At 42.3% G+C, this 14,235-nt stretch overlaps 1 protein-coding gene across 1 annotated transcript in view; it reads right to left on the reverse strand.

Moving 5' to 3' along the window:
- Positions 1 to 14,235, reverse strand: part of nek10 (NIMA-related kinase 10) — a gene marked incomplete at both ends in the record, with an annotated part of 42,911 nt that overhangs the window by 22,122 nt on the left and 6,554 nt on the right. Inside the window, 16 exons of the mRNA XM_083632460.1 lie at positions 21 to 66; positions 172 to 309; positions 797 to 925; positions 1,124 to 1,226; positions 1,578 to 1,642; positions 1,738 to 1,809; positions 1,963 to 2,024; positions 2,659 to 2,798; positions 5,406 to 5,630; positions 6,743 to 6,829; positions 6,902 to 6,981; positions 10,631 to 10,698; positions 10,797 to 10,875; positions 12,095 to 12,136; positions 12,249 to 12,333; positions 12,422 to 12,517. Coding sequence (XP_083488586.1) covers positions 21 to 66; positions 172 to 309; positions 797 to 925; positions 1,124 to 1,226; positions 1,578 to 1,642; positions 1,738 to 1,809; positions 1,963 to 2,024; positions 2,659 to 2,798; positions 5,406 to 5,630; positions 6,743 to 6,829; positions 6,902 to 6,981; positions 10,631 to 10,698; positions 10,797 to 10,875; positions 12,095 to 12,136; positions 12,249 to 12,333; positions 12,422 to 12,517 — 1,517 coding nt within the window. The remainder of the gene's footprint in view (positions 1 to 20; positions 67 to 171; positions 310 to 796; positions 926 to 1,123; positions 1,227 to 1,577; positions 1,643 to 1,737; positions 1,810 to 1,962; positions 2,025 to 2,658; positions 2,799 to 5,405; positions 5,631 to 6,742; positions 6,830 to 6,901; positions 6,982 to 10,630; positions 10,699 to 10,796; positions 10,876 to 12,094; positions 12,137 to 12,248; positions 12,334 to 12,421; positions 12,518 to 14,235) is intronic.

The following is a 14,235-nucleotide window of genomic DNA, read 5'->3' on the forward strand; positions in this document are numbered from 1 at the left end:
CTTGAAATAGATATCCTCACCTTCCAAAAATGTCTTGTAATATTTAACAACGTTTGGATGTGTCATCTATAAAAACAGAGCAAAATAACAAATCAACTACACAATGTATGGCTTTGTATGGTCACAGAACAGATAAAAGGAATTAGATTAAAAAGAAAAAAAACTTTGCACCTGTTCTTTGATGATGGTGAGCTCAGAGATGATCTTCTCCACATTGATGTCTCTGGACTTCTTGTCTTTACCAAAGGCCGGGTTATGGAGGTTCACCTCCTTCACAGCCAGGAGATTCTGGCCACTCTGCTTACGGACCTGTCAGTGTCGCCAAAGATGGACAGCCAAAATCAAAAAGACAATTGTATATACGTATATATATATATATATATATATATATATATATATATATATATATATAGTGCTAGTATGTGCTTGGGTGGGGTGAGGGGGTTCTTTTCAGATGCAAAGGGGTCCTGTGTGCACCATAAGATTCCACCTCAAGAAAGTACTCCCTAAATACTAAATAGTTACTGGTACTGCAGAACCACCATGTGTTAGCAGTTTGTTGAAACGCCATCACGGTTTATGAGCTCTTTATGAAGGCGTTCTCCAAGGAACCTTCTTGGGGTCCCCTATGGTTGCACTCTGAGGACTCCAAGGCTCCTTCAAGAAGCCCTTTCACTTTATAGAGCATAGCAGGACAGAGTGAGAATGAAATAAGCTCATGAAGAAGTAGAGGTGGTAACGCCAACCAACATCATATTGACTGTGAATGCTGTCAGCTTGAGGAACGTCACAGCACCTTGAAGACGCTTCCGAAGGCCCCGGTGCCCAGATGGTCCAGTACAGAATAACCGTTGATCACTCTGAGAGGAGGGCGGTTCTGGTCTACAGCCTCAATGTTCTCTCTCAGACCGCCCAGTTCCTCTTCCTGCAGTACAAAACACACAGCACACCATCAGTCTGTAGGGTAGAAACATCTGTTCATCAGCTTATGGTACATGTTAGTTTGCAATCAAGGTTTCAGTCCCATTGTAAAGTTTTTCGATCCCAAAACACATTCTGATTTTTTCCCAGCCCAAAACCAGTTGGATAAACAGCTGAATCCATTCTGAATCTGTTTTCTCACAGTGTAGAGTGAGACTCTGGTTTGCAGTCCTTCATAGGCAGTGAGGTCTCGTACATAATGGCCAACGTCAATAAACAACTCAAATAGGTCTGTGGGAAAGAGCCTGAAATGGAAAGAAGATTACATAATGACATTGGAGTGCATTGGATTAGATTGATTCCAAAATAGATATCTTAACATAAGAAAAAGTGACATCTACTGTTGTAAAATGCTTGACTAAGGCAAATTAAAATGAACTTATGGTACATTTTGAATGGATAACTAATTGATAACTTAAATCAATGGCTGACAAAATGAACAAAACTTTTACACCTGGAATCTTTTTATTTAAGAGATACTGAATAATGAACTTGATGTAATAAATGATTCCCCCCCCCCCTGTGTGTACAGTACCATATTAAAACTCAACTCTTATTTTATAGTAACTTTTATAGTAATATTACAACAACAGCACCTCTTAAACAGATGTCTGTTTCTTTCCACGCTGAAGAGAAATCGGAGAGTCCGGAATGCATAGCACTGCCAACAAAGCAATATACAAATATCTTACAGTTTGGTCCTTAAAACATCAATTGGCACATCATAATGTGATTTCAATATGAAGTGCCTTATACCTGTAAAGAAACAGCCTTTGGTCCAGTACTTTGTGGAAGAATCAGCTTTGCAATCACATATATCCCATTTTCCTGAGAAAATGAGAAAACATTGTCTAATTTGACAGTTACACAATTTTCAATATATTTTATGCTTTTTTTTTATATGAAGGTGGAATGTACACATATTGATCTCCATCCTCTCAGCTGTCCACATCTGCTCTTTGCATAGGGAGATGTCCTTACCTGCACCACATGATGAGCACAGGTGTCGTCTAAAAGAAGCTCAGTCAGAGTTGTACAGCAGGCTGGAAAAGGTGTTAAAGGGGAATACCACTTGATTTAACAACTCTCATACCTTACTTTTTTCATCATTCTTGTGGTCTTGGACAGCAGTTGAATTGGACTAAGCTTATTTCATAGAAGTTTCATTAAACTTCCCAATTAATTTTCCATTAGACAGCTCGTGGTTTTACATCTTAATGACTTGATCAAAACGTCTTAGAGTAGACAGACTGACCAGCCACAGGTGAAATGTACAAGCATTCAGTAACATTTTGTTGACTGGTTTTACATTCCCACTCTGCACTGTCCTTCACCATTGGAATAGCATAATGATTATTCAACTAAGAGGAGTACATGATGCCCTTTAGGAAACCCTCAACAAAATCCAGTAATGTATTTTAGTATTGTATACTTTATTATCCCTGTGGGGAAATGTATCCTCTGTATTTGACCTTATATAACCTAGGAACAGTGCACAGCTGCACTGCAGCGCACACAGAAAGGAGCTGGGATGGCCTGGGGTTCAAACCCAGGACCTTGTTGCTGTGAGGCAACAGTGCTAACTACTGAGCCAGTACATGACAGGACCTTGTTGCTGTGAGGCAACAGTGCTAACTACTGAGCCAATACATGACAAGTTGTATCCCCAGGCCCTACCTGACTGCAGGGCCACAGTGTTGTGTTGCTCCTCCTGTGGGCTGAGCTCCTCTCTGATGTGCTCTCTCTGGATGCGACCGGCTGCGTTAGCGCTGGACAGTGTCTCGATGGATGAACGGTCAGAGACGTACTGTCTGTCACTGCAACAGTTCACAGACAACTTTAGACTTAAAGGGACATTAGGTCATCTTAGCGCTATCAGCGACCAGTAGAAATTACAACAACATCCATAGAACTTATCTCCTCATAAATTAAAGGAACTATTGGTGGGAATCGCATGATCCTCAGTAGGAGAGAATGAATGTCCGCACACCGGTTAAGCTCCCATAATTTAATAATTGCATAAGCGCAACGTTTCGACCCCACACGGGTCTTCTTCAGGCAATCAATCAACTATTAACCGGTGTGCGGACATTCATTCTCTCCTACTGAATATCACGCCTTTTGCCCTGCACCTGGATGAAGGTGGGATGTGCACAGGCCTACTTTTGAAAAATCGCATGATCCTCCCACATGCTACGTCCTGCCAGTGAAGCTCCCCGCTGTCAGGTGAAAAGAAGCGTCTGGCAACTGTGCATGTGTCGGGTCGGAGGAAGCATGGTGGTAGTCTACGGCTCTCCCTAGATCGGCGGAGGGTTTAGCAGCGACCGGGGCAGCAGGGGGAAATTGGCCAAGTAAAATTGGGGGGGAAATCAGAAGGAAAAAAAATTAAAGAAAGGAACTATTTGCCGCTTTTGAACCTTATCTCTATCCGAAATCGGGATATATAGTGAAAAAACAACAGTTGTTTTCAATGTTTTTAACCTCGCGTCACCAGGGTCTTCTCGGCGAGAAAGAGCCTGGCCTCCGTTCACAATTGATTTTGTCACCCTGCCTGGTTCCGGCCTAGAGCCCGCCCTAGACAGGAAGTAACAGCGGCAACTTTTACGTTAACTTGACAATTAGACACAACGTACCAGAACGGCAAACAACAAAACAAAAGATGGGCGTACCGAACGAAGTTTTTGAAGAAGTTATTTTAGAAACATTGCGGATTCACAATCTCACATATTTTAAGCTTTGCATCAGACAATTAATCGATGAAAGAGACGTCAAGCTAAAGGCAACAGAGACGTTTTTTGGCGCACTTCCTTCCGGTGTTCATTCTGGTTCCGTGGTTTACGCCCCCATGACAAACAGCGGGGTGAAAGGTGCCCAGACTACAATGTTTTCTGTGTCTCTGAGGCGTGGCTTCAGGATCTGCTTTACTTCCTCAAGCCAATGACATCACTGGTTCGAGGAAGAGAGCAGATCTTGAAGCTGCGCCGGCTCGCATGGCTGTTATTCCAACTACAGATTGTATTTACTCATTTTCGTATGCGTGCATCCACGAGAGCCTCGAGATGAGCTGAAGTGACATCTCAGCGTTTGTGATGACACATAGGCTAATCCTGCCGCTTGTATGGCGTGTTCTGCCCCTATGCGAGTGGGATCCGCATAGAACTGGGCAGCCGGCTGCTTCTGTGCGGACACGCCGATGTTGAGATGATGAGACCTTGAGTGCTGCAGCATTTTGAACAAGTTGGAGGTGGGATAGTGAAGACTGAGAAATACCAAAGTAAAGTGAGTTACAGTAATCTATACGGGATGATATGAAGGCATGGGTGACTCTCTCGCGGTCAGAGGTACAGAGAATTTACCTTGAGTTTAGAAATGATACGAAGCTGTAGAAAACTTAATTTAACTACCTGATTGATTTGTTTATTATTTGTTTATTAAGTTTAGACCTGAATCGAATTTTTAGCAAGAGGTTTAACAGAGGAGGCCAAAGGACCAAGGTGAGGGGAGATAGTGTTGGTCAAATGGTGGGGTCCAAATAGCAAGACCTCAGTTTTATTTTCATTTGTAGCAAACTATGATTTAATGTCTTGAAGACAGTTATTGAGGTCGGTTAATTTGCTGTAGTTATTAGGCTCTAGGGTGGGAGGTAGATTTGTGTATTGTCGGCATAAAAGATGATATGACCTAGCGGAAGGAGATACGTGGCGAAGAGAATTGGACCGAGTATTGAACCTTGGGGGACACCACAGAACAGGGGGGTAGATGAAGATGATGAGTTATTAGAGACACAGAAGGACCTGTTGGATAGGTATGAGGAAAACCAGTTTAAAGCAGAGCCACAGACCCCCGCCCATTCAAATCACCTGTGAATGAGGATTGAATGGTCAACTGTGTCAAAGGCTGCGGTTAAATCGAGGAGAGGAAGTACAGAGCATTTTCCTGAGTCAGCAGCCACAAGAAGGTTGTTTGTTATTTTTAGAAGTGCAGATTCAGTGCTGTGAAGAGGTCTGAAACCAGATTGAAATTGATCAAAAATTTGAATTTTGAGACAGGTGGGACAACAGTTGATTAAAAACTACTTTTTTAAGATTTTAGAAAAAAACAGAAGTTTGGAGATTGGTCTGTAATTATTGAGGACTGAAGGATCTACAAAAGCTAGGGATTCAAAAGATGTAACGGGGTTAATGGAGATAACAGAGCATTTAAGGGAATTTTTGTGAATTACAGCAACACCCCACCTCCTCGTGCATGTAACCTGGGTTGATGAAAGCGGGAGTAGCCAGGAGGAGTGGCTTCCAACATGGAGGGAAGGTAAACATTGTTCGTCTGCATAAAGGCCTACTACTGATTTTGTAATGATACAAAGCCGGTCGAAATGGGCAAACTTTTCCTTTAAGTCTCTGGAAGTATGGCACTGCGTCACCAACCTGCTGAGCAGCCGTAGCAGCTGCTGCACGCCGCCCCAGCTGCGGATGTCGGCCCTGGTGTCTGGCTCCTCACACAGCTGCACCAGCACCCAGGCCACGCTCCACAGCAACTTGAGGTGGCGTCCGTGCAGCAGGCTCAGCAGCACCGGCAGCCCCTCCAGCTCTCGCACCTGCTCCCTCACCTGCCGCACCGGGGACAGCAGCCGCAGCAGCTCCGCACTCATCCTGCACCAGGAACGAGAGATGACCTACTGATGTTGCTGCTCTGTGGTCTCCAATAGGTTGATGAAGGTTATAAGTTACCCTTTATTTATCCCCATGGGGAAATTCATCCTCTGCATTTGACCCATTCTCTACTAGGAACCATCCTAGAACTAGGACCAGTTGGCAGCTGCAGTGCAGCGCCCGGGGATCAACTCCAGTTCTTTTGCCATTGCCTTGGTCAGGGGCACTGACAGGAGTCTTAACCCTAAAATACATGTCTTTGATGGTGGGAAGAAACCGGAGCACCCAGGGAAAACCCACATGAACACGGGGAGAACATGCAAACTCCACGCAGAAAGGACCTGGGACAGACCGGGGTTCGAACCCGGGACCTTCTTGCTGTGAGGCAACAGTGCTAACCACTGAGATAAATATGAATATTTATATAAAGAAGTTCTCCAGCGCACACCAGCAAACCTGATGAAGCACAATGTGAAACGCGTTGTTCGCCTTGTTTCTTGTTTTTAATGTAACTAAATAAAGTGTCTATATCTTTCCTATCCTGGAGAACTTCTTCTTTTTATTCTTGTGATTCACCCTGCACCAGCCAGCACCCAGGAGAGTAGCACTGCTGTGCACAGGGCTTTGCTCAGATGTATGAATATTTATATGTCGATGGTGCTAACCACTGAGCCACCGTACAAATGATTGCGCTTTTAACTAACTCGAAATGACATGGTAAGAGTAGACTGGGATCAACTATATTGTTTCTTTACAGAATCAAATTAGTTGTTACATTACCACATGCAAAAAAATGCCATTTGTGTTCACCCACTTAACTTCTTTCTTCTTTATTTTCTCTTAAGGGATCATAGGTTATTTCTGACTTACAAATAGGCCTAATTGTGCTTTCCCATACATATATTTCATTTGCTATCACTAATTAAATATAACTACTTTTTAACCCTTAACATGAACTGTTAATTATGAATTTTTATCAAAGAAATCTTGTCTCTTTCCCAGTGTTACTCACCACATGTTTTTATCTTTGGTAATTGCAATAGAGTAATGGGACTTGCCAGGAAAATAAAATATGATGGACACCAATAAGAACAGATGAAGTGGTCACTAACCTCTTTGATAACAAGTCATATTCTTGCAATATTACAAGTAGGTTCTCCACTATCGGCAGCTCCCCAATCTTCTCCCTGCATTCTGGGCTAGAAGAAGAAATTGTTTGCAACAGATAAACTAATAATAAACTGATTTGATGCCTGCAATAAACCATCTACCTCTCAGCCAGTGTGGTGAGGGCCAGCAGGGCTCCCAATAACACACTGCTGTCTGTGGTTGACAGGAGCTTCACCAGGGTCTGGGAATTAACAAAACCAAACTATTATATTTGTCATGGTGACATTAGCACAGAGACACTTCGACAACACACTGATTTTCACAGTACACACTGACCCACATGCTACAAGGACAGCACAACCTCACAAGATGTACTGTGGGCAGTAGACAGGGTAGGTTACTTGACTAAAAATGTATTCCATGAAGTTACCTCATCAAATCATTGTAATCATTGTAATTAGCAACATAATCATGAGGTATAAAGGTGATTCATGATTTCTTGTTGGTACATGTACACAATAGCTGCTGCAAACAATACAAATCTCTTGCTCTGAACTAATAATAATAATGGGGGGGGGGGGGGAGTAATCAAAAATACTAAAACTAGAACTGAAATTAAATTAAACTTGAACTGAAACTAAATATTTGTAAAATAATAATAACAATACATGTCTTTAAAAAAACACTGAAAACGGACCAAAATCTAAATAAGATGGTAAAGAAACAAAAATAAGAGCTAAAAAAAAATCTGTGACACTTTATAATAATGTTCAGTTATAAGTAATGTATAAGCCTTTAGTTAATGATGAATTAATCATTTATAAAACATTAATGTTTTTGTAGATGATTAATAAGTAATTAGTTGATACATTATGAATCATTTGTAAGTCATTCAAAGATTTAAGGCTAATGTGTCTCAGAGAAGACAGCTGTCCATACCTTCCCCAGGCCTGCAGCAGAAGCAGTCAGAACTTACTACACTGCAGTACAAACTACAAAGTGTTCCTCACCTGTAATTAATTATGTGTAAATCATTTACAAATCATTTAGAAGGCTTTCTGCATCCCCCAATCTAAAGTGTAAACGGAGATGGGAAAATTACCCTACTTCTCACTTTATTTATTGTATGGCCTCAGTGAACACTTTGCTAATGAGTTTATGGTCTCAATCGCTAGTTTCAAATCTTTAATTAGGGATGGGGCCGATCCATTCATATTCATTGGCACTAATTCACGGATCGGATCGGAATCGGGATTTCTTTCTTTCTTTTTTTTGTGCAATTCCAGCATGGGCCGCACAGGCCGCACCGCGCTGGCTGTAATTTGCCCATGTATAATAGTATCCTTCTTTGCCTTGTATATTTTCTTAATTTTGTCTGCTTTTTGCAAGGTATATTTTAAAAAAAATCTTTAATTGGCCAAATCTTTGCCTATACTGTATATTCAAGAAAAATATTGGTATCGGCATAATATCGGTATCGGCAGATATCCAAATTCAGGTATCGGAATCGGATCGGAAGTGAAAAAATGTGGATCGGTGCATCCCTATCTTCAATACAGATGTTCATTTTGTAAATTATGGTCCCATTTCGAGTAAAATAGATGATAAAACAGATTATGTTTTGGGCATGATCGACAGGTCGCCTTAATCGTTCAACTTGCAGATAACAGAACAGGCTGCGCTGCGGCTCTGTGGTCTTTCGCCGTCTTGTGCGAGAACCAAGATGGCAACAGCCAAAATGTCACACTTGAGGCTTCAAAATGGAAGTCCACAAACCAATGGGTCGCCCCCTGCAGGCCATTTTAAAGAATGCATGTTTAAGACACTTCTGCTTTGGCTTCAATTTTCACAAACGGAGCCACCCCCGCCCCTTGTATGTAACACATTTATGTGTGATGAATTGTTTACACTTTAGATTAGGGCAGGCATGTCTAAAGTCCAGCCCGGGGGCCAATTGAGGTCCGTGGACCAATTTTAAATGGCCCTCAGGTTGTCTCTCAAAAAGTATATGTGGCCCTCTACACAGTATTGGTTATTCAAGCAAGTTCACTTTGCGTTTCTTCAGTTCACCTAACGATAACAGCACTATCATACAGTTTGTAGAAAAGCACCAAGTTAAGTTAGGTTATCCTTTATTTATCCCCATGGGGAAATTCCTCCTCTGCATTTGACCCATCCTCTACTAGAAACCTTCCTAGAACTATGAGCAGTGGGCAGCCGCAGTGGGCAGCCGCAGTGCATCGCCCGGGGAGAAAATTCAGCTCTTTTACCATTGCGTTGGTCAGGGGCACTGACAGGAGTATTAACCCTAACATACATGTTTTCTTTGTGGTGGGAGGAAACCCACACCAACACGGGAAGAACATGCAAACTCCCCATAGAAAGGACCTGGGACGGACCGGGGTTCGAACCCGGGACCTTCTTGCTGTGAGGCAACAGTGTTAACCACTGAGCCACCGTGCCGTCCAACAACCTGGAACAATCCAGGTGGAACTAATGTTTTCAGACGGTAAACGGCAAATGAACAGACATTTCCCAATGGGTGGCAGACATGGCCCCAGCAAAGAAGCGTAAAATTGACAGTGAGGGCTGCCGCTTTCAGGAGCGGTGGAAAGTTTTATATTTTTTCACTGAAAGCTGAAACAGTTACATTTGTCTCATTTGCCAAGAGACCATCTCTGTTATGAAAGAGTTCAATGTGAAGAGACATTACCAGACTAAGCATAATTCATACCAGCAATTGTCCGGCAGTGAACGGGTGGATAAAGTGAAACAGCCTATTAAACTATTGATTTAAGGACTAATATTATGGCACTGAAAAAAAATCCTTAGATTACAATTGTATTGTATATGACTTTTTTTAATAACCCATATGATGCGAGAAGCAGCTGGCCCCCAGGTATTTTCACATTATCTAATCTGGCCCCCATTCAAAAAAGTTTGGACACCCCTGGATTAGGGGATGCAGAAAGCCTTCTAAATTAATTGTAAATTATTTACACATCATTTATTACAGGTGAGGAACACTGTAGTTTGTACTGCAGTGCTTGTAAGTGCTGACTGCTTCTGCAGGCCTGGGGAGGGTATAAAGTAGACCGCTGTCTTCTCTGACACATGGCGTCATTAGCCCCTGTTCATCAGATTTATGGAATATCACATCTTTGAATGACTTACAAATGATTCAATATATCAACCAATTGCTTATTAATAATCTACAAATTATATTACTGTTTTATAAATGTTCATCATTAACTAAGGGCTTATAAATGACTTATAACTGAAGACAACGTTATAATAAAGTGTTACCGAAAATTAAAACTATAATAACCCAACTCCACACACATAGTCAGGCGGCTTAGCGCTAGATTTGAGCTGGATGCAGACAGTTCTGACAAAAGCACAATTTTTTTTGCACTTACTCAAAATTCCATCACCGTTCCATTTTTGATAGGATCCACCTCCAAAAACATTGTTCTGGCGCCAATTTTGGAATTTCAAAATCACGTCCTAACGTCCTAACTAAAAATGTATGTGTAGACACTGAAATTGTGATCCTAAGTGGTTTAGAAGCGGAGATATTGTAAGAAATAGGTTTCGTTAGGACGTGATTTTGAAATTCCAAGATGGCCGCCATAACAACGTTTTTGGAGGTGGATCCTATCAAAAATGGAACGGCGATGGAATTCTGAGTAAGTCAATTTTTGTTGGTGCTTTTGTCAGAAATGTCCACATCCAGCTGCTAAGCTGCCTAGTTACTAACACTCCAGTGCAGCATCAGGGACTTAAGAGAAACCACCAAAATGTTCCTCCTCTCCTCCCACAGCTCACACATTGACCTCATGTTAAAGAGAAGCATTGGGAGGAGAACCTCATGATGAGTGGTCACTGACCCTATGAGCTCCACTCCCGATCACCCAGCCCCTCTGATCCTCCACGGCCGACAGCTTCTGAAACATGTCTGTGAAAGCCATGAACAAACCCAGCGGTGATAAGGGAAGCACACAGGACATGAGCTATCAGCTTCTCTCTGATACTGCCTGAGATGAGGCTACTCACAGGTCGCTGTGACCAGCTTCTGCATGGCAAACGCCTGTCCTCCACAGGCTATGTACGTGGCAGTGACAGATTCCATATACTAAAGCAGGAATAGAGCAGGGATGGAGATAAAGTGAGAGAATTGCAGACAAGTGGTTCTCAAACTTTCTCAAGTTAAGGACCCCTAAACTGACACAAATTAGACCACGGACCCCCATTTGATAAGATTTTGTCCCAGGGTACCCCCATCTGATAGGATTTTTGCTTTTAGACGTTTTCTTACAGAAAGTGTATGAAACCCATGACCAAAAGAGCCATAGTACAGTACATTCTCTCATTGTGTTTACCTATGGATGGAATTATAGCGAAAATAAATGATGACCCTTTTTGCTGGGGACCCCCTGGAACGCCTTCAAGGACCCCCGAGGTCCCTGGATCCCACTTTGAGGACCACTGATGTAGTACGGGCGCGGCCTCGCCCATAGCTCGGCCTCGCCTGCCCTATTGGCGCACGCGGTTGTGTGTGTGTGTGTGTGTGTGTGTGTGTTGCTCACTAAATGTTATTGTATCAGTGATGTCACAATGCCTCCTTGTGTGTGTGTGCCCCATTATGATCTCACTGATTACATCATGTGGGTGTGTGTGTGTGTGTGTGTGTATGTGTGTGTGTGTGTGTGTGTGTGTGTGTGTGTGTGTGTGTGTGTGTGTGTGTGTGGGGCATCACTTTTGACATCATCACTTATGAGGGATGAGGGACATCAGCGGACTACCTAACCTCTCTAACGAATCTAACGAATGAGGACTTCGGTGGGATGCGATCATCCCTGGTTGCCTTACAACCAACCAGGTCCTGGTCACTGGCTGCCTTACAACCAACCAGGTCCTGCCGAACCTCTACTACAGTGGTCGAACACAGAACTTGAAACAAACATCGCCCACATAATCAATTGTTCACAATGCCTCCTGTGTGTGTGTGTGACATCACTGATCAGTCTTGTCACAATGCCTCCTTGTGTGTGTGTGTGTGTGTGTGTGTGTGTGTGTGTGTGTGTGTGTGCGTGCGCCCTTATGACATCACAGATGACATCACATCATTAGCTAATTAGCCTAATTTAAAAATCCTCTCCGTCAGGTCACCCACATGGGTGCCCTTTACACACCCCGAAGGTTTCAGCCCGATCGCACGTAAAACGCCATAGCTGTGGCCGAACACAGAACTTGAAATAGACAAACAAATAAACAAAGTCCACATACTCAATTGTATAAATAGATAAATACACAAAAGTATACATGTGGAAAAAGCCTTGATGTACATTTACCCTGGCAAGTAAATCGACTCCTTGGAGTTGATGGAAAATGATCTAAGAGGCAGCAGATAAAAGTCACAGTTAATGTTTTTTCATCTTTTGGTGCACTGATGAATATGAAAACTAGCATGCAACAAGAGAAGTGAAAGTGTTTGTCGAGTTGGACCTGATGCTGAGGATCTCTGATCAGTAATCGTAGGCAGATCAGGACTCTAAGGGCAGACTCAGGCGGTGCATGGTCAATCCACTCACTACAGGAGGAATACATACAACTCAGTGTGATGGAAGCCTTTTGCGTGACATGAGCAGAAATGTTATCCAGGATGTTTTCATGTATACCTGTCGAGTCGGTTCGTCACCAGAGAAGTGAGGATGCCAGAGAAGAGCTTATGCAGTGGGTGGCTGCTGAAACACCTCTGGTTTCTGTAGGTTACGCTGAAAAATGGAAATATCTATCATGAGTTTGATGGCAAAACAGACTGTATTTGATTCTTTTAAAGGGATAATTCACCCAATAATGAAAATTCATAGGACATTGCTATTAAAGAACCTTGATCATTTACAAAGACAGCGATCTGAATTCATTATCCACAGAACAAGACAACATTTCTATATGAATAACTCAAGACCTAGCTATATGCTAGCCCTAAAGATCAAAGCAAATGAACAGCTGGCTAATATTGCTGCTATCCGATCAGCCAATGAGGATGTTCTCACTCAACCCAAAGAGATAAATGCTAATTTTGTTTCCTTCTTTTCAAAGTTATATGCTTCTGAAATAGAACATGATCAGTCGAGATGCAAACGTTTTTTAGATCCACTTCAATTCAATAAAGTACCTCCAGACATGTCAGCCTCATTGGAAGCCCCTGTAACCCTTGATGAACTCAAAATGAACAAGGATAAATCGCCTGGTATCGATGGTATCCCACCTGAATTTTATGTTGCTTTTTGGCCTCTGCTAGGACTTGGTCAACACTGCCATTCAAAAGGGATCTTTGTCCTCTAATACAAATATTGCTATTGTCTCCTTATTATTGAAGAAGGACAAGGACCCCTTGGATTGCGCTAGTTGCCGGCCTATTTCTCTTTTAAATGCAGACGTAAAAGTTTATGCCAAAGTCCTAGCATCACGATTGGAGCATCTTATGACAATTTTAATAGAGCCAGATCAAACTTGATTGATAAAATCACGTTTAGCCTCCGATAATGTATGTTGGCCATTACATATAATACATTCCATGGAAAATCTCAACTCCTCCAGTGCTATAATGTCCTTGGATGCTGAAAAAGCCTTCGACCGGGTAGAGTGGCAGTATTTGTGGTCAGTTAAGGCCTTATGGGTTACATGGGCTTTGGACAGGGTTTTATCAACATGATCAAGGTTCTTTATACCAATCCCACTGCTTCAGTTCTAACCGGCAGCATATGTTCTCCCCTGTTTAACCTTGCAAGAGGCCAAAGACAAGGCTGCCCTTTGAGCCCTTTCTTGTTTGCCATCGCCCTGGAACCAATGGCTCAGACTATTCGCCAATCGACTGGTCATGATCACTGTCTGTAACTCAAAGCATTACATATCTTTATTTGCTGATTCTTTTGCAAAATGTAATGAAGTCTACCCCTTATATATTAGCATTATTTGATTAATTCTATAGCAGGATATAAAATCAATTGGTCCAAATCCACAATAATGCCTTTTAATATAGGGGATTCAGCACCTCTCAGGGATCTTAACTTGAAGGTGGTCAATCAGTTTAAATATTTAGGAGTTGACATCTTCACCTCCCTGTCATTGACGGCACATGAAAATTACAATAATGTCTACCAAGCCATTGCATCTGACATTGATAGATGGGTCAAACTTCCAATTTCACCTCAAGGCCGGATATCAATCATCAGGATGAATGTACTTCCTTGTTTGAATTTTATTTTTTCGATGATCCCTCTTGCTCCTCCCCCTGGATATTGGAAGAAATTGCAAATACATTTATTTGGCAGAATAAGCGGCCACAAATTAAAATCTCTACTCTACAGAGGCTAAAGACATCAGGGGGGCAAGGGGTGCCAAACTTCCAACTTTATTATTGGTCCTTCATGCTCCGTTCTTTAAGTCTATGATTCAACCCTGCTTCATGCCCAGCATGGCGCTCGGT

This window comes from Poromitra crassiceps (genome assembly GCF_964638095.1).
Source record: "Poromitra crassiceps genome assembly, chromosome: 1".
Classification (NCBI taxonomy): Eukaryota; Metazoa; Chordata; class Actinopteri; order Beryciformes; family Melamphaidae; genus Poromitra; species Poromitra crassiceps.